The sequence below is a fragment of the Ailuropoda melanoleuca genome, chromosome 12 (assembly GCF_002007445.2).
Source record: "Ailuropoda melanoleuca isolate Jingjing chromosome 12, ASM200744v2, whole genome shotgun sequence".
NCBI lineage: Eukaryota > Metazoa > Chordata > Mammalia > Carnivora > Ursidae > Ailuropoda > Ailuropoda melanoleuca.
The window spans coordinates 37,533,469-37,543,387 of NC_048229.1; the positions used below are offsets into that span (position 1 = coordinate 37,533,469).

Sequence of the window (9,919 nt, forward strand, 5' to 3'; positions counted from 1 at the left end):
AAGGTTCAGACAGAATAAGTCAGAGTGAATGTGTGGTGGTGCCAGGACTCAAATTCACATCTGATTCCAAAGTCCATGCTTTTAATCACTTAACCTATTACCACTGTTAGTACAGCTACTCTTTTGGTTACTGTTGTTAAAATTATAATCCTCCATAGGGCTGCCTGCCCCAAGGCTGGGTACTCAGGACCATTTGTTGACCTTAATAAAACATTAAAATCGCTCAAGTCAAAACCTTGGAATCACAGCCTTGATTCCTTTCTTCTTTGCAAACTCTTTATCTAAATTTGTGGATTCTACCTTTAAAATAGATCCATTATCTTGCCCACTTCTCCCTGCCTCCACTGTTCTCACCCTGATCTCGTGTACCCTTGTGTCCCCTGGATCATGACAATGACCTCCTCCCTGCTCCCTACCCCGCGACCCACCCCCAGTGTCTCTTCCCCACAGGCAACCAGAGGTAACATGTAAACACCTGAGTCAGGTCACAGCCCTCCCATGCTTGGAGCCTTTCCCTATCTCCAGCTCACTCAGGGTGACCAGCAAAATCCATGCAATGCCTCTCAAGGACTGACAGATCTGCCCTGTCACCTCTCTACCTTCATCCCCTAAATATGTTCCCCCCTGCTTCCTCCCCTCCAGACACTCTCTCCCTTGATGTCCCTCAGATTTACATAGACATGCTTCTCCCTCAGGGCCTTGCATGGACGGTTCCCCTTTACCTAGAATGTTCTTCCTGCAGACATCCATAGGACTCCCTCACCTCCTTCAAGGCTTTATTCAAATGCTGGCTCCTCAGCGAGGCCTCCCTGATGGCCCTGGCTAAAAATGACTGTATCCCCCATCTCCACTTACTTTTCTTTATAGCACATATTTCTAACATGTCATTTATTGTCTCCTTCACTGTAAAGTTCATAAGCTGCTCGTGGGAAAGGATTTTTGCTTTATTCTCAGTGCTGAGGTCAAGGCCTGGCATATGATGGGTGTTCAGTAAGTGTACATGAGTGACTGAATGTATCAAATTCAGCTGGAGGGTCTTCTTGGGACTAAATGATGTGAAGGAGAAAGGACAAATTGGTTAGGAGACTGGTTTGGTGGTTCAGGAAGGTGAGCGGATGGGGTGGATCAGTGCAAATAAAGGACACAAGCTGAGACTTTGTCACAGACATTTCTTGGAGCAAATATCTCATGCCCCCTCCCCAATGACAAGGCTGGGTCTTTGGCCCCCATCCTCCCCCACCATGGCAGCCTGCACTGACGATAACAATATTGAGGTCACAGACTGGCTTGGAATCAAGATCAGGAAGATAAATGTTGGGGTGCCTCCCCCAAGTCTGGGGGCCAAGCATCCAATCTGAGGGGCAAGCAGCTGGGAAATTGGGCCTGGGGGCTCCAGGGTCTGAGGTCTTCCTGGCTCCCAGGTTCAGCCCTCCATGCACCCCTGATTTGGGGGTGATGAAGAGTAATCATGGATCAGAGGTGGGTATCAGCAGGGAGCAGGACTGGGAGACCTGGGAGAGGCGGTGCTGGGAGGCGGGACCGGGGGAACCTTCCCCGGCTCCCACAGCTTCATCCGCAGATCCCACAGCACCTTACAGCACTCTGGTCCCCGTCCCACCCCTCCCCAAAACGAGGTAGGTTAAGAATGGAGCTTCCCCCCCGCCCACCACGGAAGGGAGGAGACCGAGGCACAGAGAGGGGGATGGGGACCCAGGCCGCCCCAGCCCCCCCGTCCCTCCACCCTCAGCTCTGGTGGGTCTGACAGTGACGAGAGCTGGGCAGAGTGGGGATGGGAGGGACATCCCCCTTTTCTCTCACCCATCCCAGGGTCTGGTTGGGAGAGCGGAATCTCACAGGTTCCGGATGTAATAAATAGTTAATAATTTAAAGGAAGTGACAGAAGGATCTAGCCCTCTGACCCCTTTGACCTATCCCTTGAACCCCTACAAGGCCATCCAAGTGTGGGTAATGAAGAAAGGTAAGTGCACATTTCCAGATGCCTGGGACCACATGCAAGTCCCAAGCCCATACAGCATTGAGATTGTCTTGCTCCAAGACCTTGATCCTCTGCTTCAGGCCATCAGATCTGAGGTACCCTGAAAGTCCCATTCCACTCAGGGAAAAGAGACTGTGGGATCACAGAGGGCCATGAAACCGGCTTTCAAACTTCACAGGCAACCCCCAACTCTGAGGTGGAAGGGAAGGGGTTAACAGGGCAGAACATAAAAAGTTTGGACTAGGGCTGGGGCTTAATTTAAGGTTGGGCTTGGGGCAGAGTGCAAGGGAACTCTGTGTGTGTGCGTGTGTAGTGCCATATCTAGCCTAAAAAGTGACTCTGTGCACAGTGCAGCCAGCAGAGTGCGGTGTTTCCACCACACCCCCACCTTGACTATGTGTCTTTTGCTTAGTGAGCAGCCTGCGCAATCATCTAGGACAATGCTAGGTCCTAGAGATGGGAGTGGGGGAGTTCTGGGGTGGTCCTGGAATCCAGAAACATGAGCTCAAGATGATGGGTTGGTTTGTTTGTTTTGTACCCTAGTAAAGAAGTCCTTCTGTGAGATGCTGGGGGCTGGGGCTGAGGCCCTTGGGGCTTGAATTCAGAGGTCTGGGACCTTGGGGATTCAAGGACTTCTGGACAACAGGATTCAAGGGCCACAGGTCTCAGGGAATATGAGGCTTAAGAGGTTTGAGTCCAAAGAAATCTGGGATCTGAAGGTGCTACGGTCCTGGAGCACCTCAGTTGTCTCTGGTATGGAGGGACCAAGGTCTTAAGTCAGGGACAATCCCAATGTTGTGTAGGCTTAAGCCCTGAATTTGGGGGACCAATGGCACCTTGGGGTCTTGGAACCAGGGCTCCCAAAGCACCTCGGGGTCATCTGGGAGCTGGGGACCAAGGAGTGAGAGGTCTGGGTTGCCATGGATATCCCATCATCTGGGAGCTGGGCTTCCAGCCTTTAGGGGGGTGGGGATCTGGGTACAAAGCAGCCAAAGATTCCAGGCCATTCTGGGGCTTGAAATCCAAGTCTAGGGGGTTTTGAAAAAGGGTTATCTGAGGACTTGAGACTAGTGCCTTGGGCCCTAACGTGTAGGTGGCCTTCAGTACTACCTCTGGGAGTACAAGGCACCTCAGAGTCCTATATTTGAGATCCAAAGCTCTGGGAATACTGGCTTGGGGTGAGTGGGTCTACAGAGGTCTTTGATCCTTGGCTCCCAGAGCATCTTGGAGTCTGACATCTAGATTTTGGTTGGGAGGATAGGGGGAGGCTCTGAGATGGGTCTCCCAAGTCATTTTGGTCAGAGAACATCTGTTTGGGCATACCTATGGACTCAGGGCATCTTAAGAGGGTTTGGTACCTCAGGGGTCCTGGGGGCTACAAGAATATCTCAGATATGGGGGCCCCAAGTTTTAGGTGAGCATTCAGGAACCATTTGGGGTGAATATGGGTTCTACGGTCTCAAGATCTGGGAGAAATTGTATGCAGGCAGGGTCAGGTATTGGCAACTCCTGACTGACTAACTGTAATCTGAGGGTTCATGGTGTCAGGCATGATGGGGTCTAGGTTGGTTACTTGAACAGGGGAGAGTCAGGGCTCAGGGCCCTGTGTCTCTCAGGGATACATGTGCTCCCCAGTCTGCCAGAGGTGAAGAGTTCGGGGATGCCTGGAATCTCCTCAGTCTAGGTCGGGGGCAGGAGGTGGCAGGATGGGGACGCCAGGACTCAGGATGCCTGGGACCTCTTGGACAGACATCCCAATGAAGCTGGGTCTGGGGTCTCTCAGTCCTAGATTTGGGGTCCAGTTTCCAGGTCTGGGGTCTCTCAATCCAAACTCAAGCTCCAAGTTCCGGGTGTGCCTAGGTTTGGGTTTAGGGGTCCGAACGGAGTCCAGGGTCCTGGACCCTCAATTTGGGGTCCTCGGTGCAGCTACCGGACCCACCAGGCCTTCCTCACCGCGCCGCCTCCTCGTGGCGACCCCCGCAGCCTGCGCAGCCGCATCGCGCGGCGACCCAGTGGCACGCGCGCAGGGGCGCATAGCAGCAGAGGCAGGGCACGGCCAGGGAGAGCGCGGCCAGCGCAGCCCAGCGCGCCGCGGGACGCGGGTGCCCCGGCTCGCAGGCGCACGGGTCCGAGAAGTCGCCCTCGGCGTCCGACAGGCAGTGGTAGAGCAAGCTCTCGGCGCACCACAGGCAACTGAGCCGGCGCACCAGCAGGCGACCCGGGTCCGGGGCTTCCGCGCAGCGACCACCACGCCCATCGGCCCGGCGGCGGAACAGCGCCCGGCAGTGCACGCAGCGCGCCGCCTCCTCCGCCTCGGGGGAGGCCTTGGCCGGCGCTGGGGCAGGGCCTGGGCCCGGGGGTGGGCGAGCGGGGGGCGCTGGGGGCACGGCCTCGGCGAGAGGGACGGGTAGTGCGGCGGGGGGCCCCAGGGCTGTGCCCCTCAATGTGCCGGTCTTGGCGAAGCGCACGACGCAGGTGGACAGGGCGAGGGGCGCGGGCGGCCCGGCGCGTCGGTAATCCTCATAGCCACGGCCGCTCCAGCCCGGGCCCCCTGCCCCGGCCAGGGGCTCTGAGGGCTCTGGAATCCCCGTGAATGGTAGGAGCGGAGGGTAGCTCTGTGGGATGAAGGGATAGAACAGGTTAGCAGGGTCTGTGATACCCCACGCTCCACCACAATCCATCCCAGTCTCAGAAGACTTGAGAATTCAAAGACCCAGCCTTCAGGCCTCATTCATCCTAGGAAGCTGTACTGGGACCCTGAGGGTCTGGGTCAGGCACTCAGACTTCCAAGCCCCAGCCCGCCCCTCTCAAATCCAGGAACAGACCAAAGAATCCAGTGATCCAGGCTCTCAGTCCCGTCCTCTCTCAAGACCCAGGAGATCACAGCACCCAGTCCCCTCTACTCCCGGGTCCAGGAGCTTGGGACCCCAGCCATGTCCTTTAGGACGCAGGAATCCAGTCCCCAGGGAGCGTTAACCCCCTTGGAGCCCACGCCCCTCCTGATGAAGTAAGCAGTCTAAAGAACGCCTTCCACGAGTATGAAAAACTCCCTAATATACTCAAAGAATTGTCCAAGTCGTCCCCCAAACCCCTCTAAATTCAGAACTCAGAACTTTCCACAATCTCCCGCGGGAGACACAGGGAATGTCCTCACCCACCCTCAGAGGAACCTAAGTCCCCCAGCAGCCTCCCACCATCACTGCTGTGAATTCAAGCCAACCATCCCCTAGATCTGTTTGCGGTTTCTTGCCCTTCTGGGGTCTTAGCTCCCACCTACTTCTGGACCCCGGCACTCTGCCCCACCCCCACCCCAGCCCCAGACTTCCGCGGGAGGTGGGAGGTCGCACCTGAGCGGAGGAGCGGCGGCGCTGGGGGGACGTAGGCGGCCCGAAGCCAGAAGCTGACTCCACGGTGATGATGGTGGCCGCCGCAGCGGTGGGAGGCGTCTCCTGGCGGCTGTGACTGGAGGAGGACTCGCTGTCCACATGGGACTGGGGGAGAGTGGCGGCCTCAGAGCCGGACCCCCGGCACAGCCGATGCCCTCACATAGACCCCCTCCCATGGCGAGCGAGGGCTCTGCGGCCAGACCGGCCTCGGTGCAAGCCCCGGCTCTGCCACTGACTGGTTGTGTGACCTCCGGCAAGTGAGCTCATCTCTTTGAGCCTCAGTTTCCTTCTCTGTAAAATGGGGATCATAATAGTGTCTATTCATAAGGATGTGGTTAGGACCCACTATAAAGGGGATAACACATGCCTGAAGTACAGAGAGCTGGAAATGGTGACTGTTTTTATTATCAGACCGCCTCTTCTTATCCGCTCAGCTTGCTGACCTACAGAACATCCAAGTATCTTTCTACCTTCTCAGAAGCCCTCTCCCTTGGCGGGTTGGCCACCTTCCTGACTCATTCCCACCCCCACACCCTGACCAGGGCAGCTCCACCCACCGGGAAGGTGTTCCTTCCCAGCCAAACCACCTGTCCTTTCCAAACTGAAACATCACTTCTCAGACCCTCGGTTTCTTTTCTGTAACTTGGGGGGTCATTCTGACTTCATCCATTTGCTATCTTCAGTAAACATTCATCGAGCACCCACGGCATGCCAGGCTCACACAAGGCCATTGTGAGGATGTAAGATGGAGCATGGGAAGTCTGGCATCTTTCTTGTGGAAGCGCCAAATACTGGGGACCTGTCTTCATGATTTCTGTAACCCCACCCACCTCTCCCACGACCCTGCGATTCCCGCTTTTCTGCCCAGGGAACCAGTTTTATTCTTCTAAGTCTCAGCAATTCCCACTGTTTCCAGCAAATGCCAAATTGCATCTGACATTATGTTCATTTATTCATTCAATAAATGTATTCAACATATATTTACTGAACACTTACTGTATACCAAGCACTGTTTTAGGTCTCGGAGATGCAGCAAGAAAGCAACAAAAGATCCTTTGCCCTCCTGGAGCTGGCATTCTAGCACAGGAGACAGGCAAGAAACTAACCGATAAGAAAACTGTCTATACTGGGGAGCCTGGGTGGCTCAGTTGGTTAAGCGACTGCCTTCAGCTCAGGTCATGGTCCCAGGGTCCTGGGATTGACCTCTGCGTCAGGCTCTCTGCTCTGTGAGGAGCCTGCTTCTTCCTCTCCCCTCACCAACCCCTCCATGCTCTCTCTTGCTAGCTCTCTCTCAAATAAATAAAGTCTTAAAAAAAAAAAAAAGAAAGAGAAAGAAAACTGTCTATATAGGAAGGAAATAAGGAAAATATCTTAGAAGATGGGGAAAAAATTAGAACACGAGAGGGAGCATTGGGATATCACAGTTTTGAACAGCTTACTCAGGAAGGGACTCACTGAGAAGGCGATATGTATATAAAACCCTGAAGGAAGTAAGGGGATGAGCCATGTGGAAATTTGGGGAACAGTATTCCAAGACAGAAGGAACAGCCAGTGCAAAGCCACTGAGACAGGAACATGCCTGCTGTGTTGGAGTAACAGGCAGGAGGCTAGTGTGGCTGGAGCACAGTGAGCAAAAGGGAGAATAGGGGGCCAAATGGCATGGGATCTTATATGCTTTCTCCTTTACCCTGAGTGAGATGGACCCCTGGAAAGGTTCTGAGTGGAGGGGTGGCCACGATCTAACTTAGATTTCAATAGGGTCCCTCTGGCTGCCTGTAGGGAACTTCCAGGCAGTAGGGAATAGGAGGGTGGCAGTTGACAATAAGAGGCTGGTGAGACGCTCCGGCTGGGAGATGAGGTTGGACTCTACCAGGCTGGAAGCAGATTCTAATTATTTTGAAGGTGAAGCCAATATTTGATGACAGATTAGATGAGGAGCATAAAAAAGGACAAAAGTCAAGGATGACTTCAAGGTTGACTTCAAGGTTGGTACCCTGAGTAACTAGAAGGATGGACTTGCCATTAATTTTTTCACTATGAAAGATATAGCTTATCTTTTTTTTTTAATTTTCTGCCTTTTCACACTAGAATAGAAAGCTCCAAGAGGAAAGAGACTTTGTTCTGTTCACTGATATGCCCCAGTGCCTAAAACATTGCTTATTTGCAGGTGCTCAATAAATACTCTTGAATGAATATGAGACCCACAGTAGCATAGGAAAACTAGGATAACGGGCATTAAGTTGACACTAATCGTTTGGGCCCAAATTTGTGTCCCCAGTGTGTGGCATGGTGCTGGATGCACAAGACATGCTCGAGAATGTTTGGAGAATAGAAATAAACCCCTGCCCTCCCAGCAGAGCTGCATCCTGGAGACTCACCGTCAGAGGGCAGGGAGTCTCTGCGGTGTCCTGGGAAGGGGAGGAGGAAGAGGAGGAGGAAGAGGGGGTAAGCGAGCCTGGGGCAGGGAGAGAGGCAGACAGTGAGTTCCCCGGGCCCCAGCTTCTCCCACCCTCCCACCCCATCCTCCAGTGCCCACCGCCTGCACCACTCACCTCGACCCAGCGCGGCCAGCGCGGCCAGCAGGCTCTTCTGGAACTCATCAGCCTCTGCAGGACTCTGGAACGTCAGTCCAAACTTGCAGTCACCCAGGCTCCAGTGATGGAAGATGGGGTTCACTTTGTTGTAAACCAAGCCTGGCTTCAGGGTACACTCCAAGGTGGTCTGAGGGGCAGGAGGGGGTCAGGTCAGATACCCCCTTCCAGCCATGCCTGTGACTTCCTCTCAACCCTCCGCCTATCAGCATACCTCAGCATCCCACAAACCTCATTTGTCAACCCTAGGTGTACCCCTGAACCTGGACCAACACCCCAATACCACTCCCCAATTTTATTGAGCACACCTCTCACACCCCAATATTTCCCCCAAACCCCTTGATCTCTATGCTTTCCTCATACTCCCTTCTGATAACCCAATGTCTCTCCTTCTGACTCAATAATAGTCCCCAAACTTTACTCAACAGCTCAGAATATTACTGTTAATCTATTCCTGATGCCCCAAAAATCTCCCAAAATGCTACCCAAAATTATTTTCAAACTCCCATAGCTTTCCCCTCAGATGCTGGAAACCCTAGACGTTTCCTCACATCCTTGCCCAACATCACTATATTCAAATCACACCAGTTCAAATCCCCCTACGTCATTCCTTCTGACCCCAGCTCTGAAATGTGACCTGTCCCCCAAGCCTTTTCAAACAATCCAAGTCTTTCTACTACATCCCCAGCTGAAACTTCAACGTTGTCCTCCCAAATCATGCCAGGCAGCCCAGAATATTCCTGCTGAGCCCACATATAGGATTGTAAACCCTATTCGACACGTCCAGATGGTCCCCCACCAAATGCCTCCATATACTTAGAGCGGACAGGGGCCGGTGGTGTAGGCCTCCTGGTAAGGATCTCTGAGCAAGATGGAGCCACAGGAGGGTTCTGAGCAGAGGGAAGGACGTGATCTGAGTCAGGTGTTAGCAGGGCCCCTGTGGAACAGACTGAGGTTGGGGAACAGAGCAGGAGCAGGGCCAGACCCTTGAGGAGGATGCTGTGATGGTCCATCAGGCAATGGCAGTGGACAGGACCTGCCTGATACCCCAGATATTCTCAAAACTCCCAATTGTTCTCCATAAGATAGATATTCAGTTCCAAACGACATCCCACACCCTGGGTTGCTTCTGGGCTGGGAGATGACCTGACCTCATCTCTGCACTCCCAGCCCCATCCCCTTACTTCCCCCACGCCCCCACCCTACCCCCACGCCCCAGGGTGGCTCACTTTCTGGTCCCGAAGGCGCTCCCCGTGGATGACGTAGTGCCCCTGGCGGGCCCCCCCCTCGGGCCTGGCCCCTCGGACCCGACAAACGCTCACCTGGCTGAGGCCCCCGCCCCCCACAGGCAGCCAGCCCCCACTGGAGTCATCTCGGGCCATCACCACGGCTCGGACCTGAACCATGTACCTGGAGGGGGTGGGGAGATGGGGACACCACAGTCAGCGGGCTGCAGTGCTGCTCTCCCATTCAGCGTTCCCCCAACCCTCATCCCCACTCTTCATCCCTCACATCTGGATCCGCTGCACCCTCCGGCACCGATTTTCACTTTCTCTGACACACCTGCCTTCTCCCCCGTGCCCACCTTCTTCCAGAGTGGCTTCTTTCTTCCTCATGCCATCCCTTTTCTCCCATGCTTACCTTCTCCACATCTACCTTTCCTCTCCATATCCACCTTCATCCCTTTCCCCATAGTTCCCATCCTGACCCCCACAGCCTTCGTTTTCCACTTCCCTTCCCCCTCTGGCTCTTCCCCTATCAACTCAGTCTCCTTCTCCTCCCTTAGCACATTCCCACAGCCCCACCCATCGTTCCCCCTCACAGCTGGGTGCCTGCGCATATGTATTTTCTTAGAGCCCATCAACTCAGCTCCAGATCCCCCTATACTGCCTCCACACTTTGCCGCCCAGGCCACTGGCTGGGTGAGAAACCCAGGCTCTCTCCCC

The 9,919-nt window shown here is 54.4% G+C and overlaps 1 protein-coding gene across 7 annotated transcripts in view; it reads right to left on the reverse strand.

Moving 5' to 3' along the window:
- Positions 1-919: 919 nt before the first annotated feature.
- The window catches only part of SPRED3 (sprouty related EVH1 domain containing 3), a 12,703-nt gene continuing 3,703 nt past the window's right edge, over positions 920-9,919 (reverse strand). For 2 of the 7 annotated variants that reach the window (XM_034637981.1, XM_034637982.1), the window contains exons 2-6: positions 9,203-9,383; positions 7,935-8,103; positions 7,761-7,837; positions 5,344-5,487; positions 920-4,611 (exon numbers count right to left, since the gene is read on the reverse strand). In XM_034637981.1, the coding sequence (XP_034493872.1) occupies positions 3,946-4,611; positions 5,344-5,487; positions 7,761-7,837; positions 7,935-8,103; positions 9,203-9,379 (1,233 nt within the window). In that variant the 5' untranslated portion in view covers positions 9,380-9,383 and the 3' untranslated portion in view covers positions 920-3,945. Of the gene's footprint in view, positions 4,612-5,343; positions 5,488-7,760; positions 7,838-7,934; positions 8,104-9,202; positions 9,384-9,536; positions 9,767-9,795; positions 9,867-9,919 lie in introns of those variants that run through there. The other 5 variants (XM_034637983.1, XM_034637980.1, XM_034637986.1 and 2 more) reach the window with 5 other exon arrangements.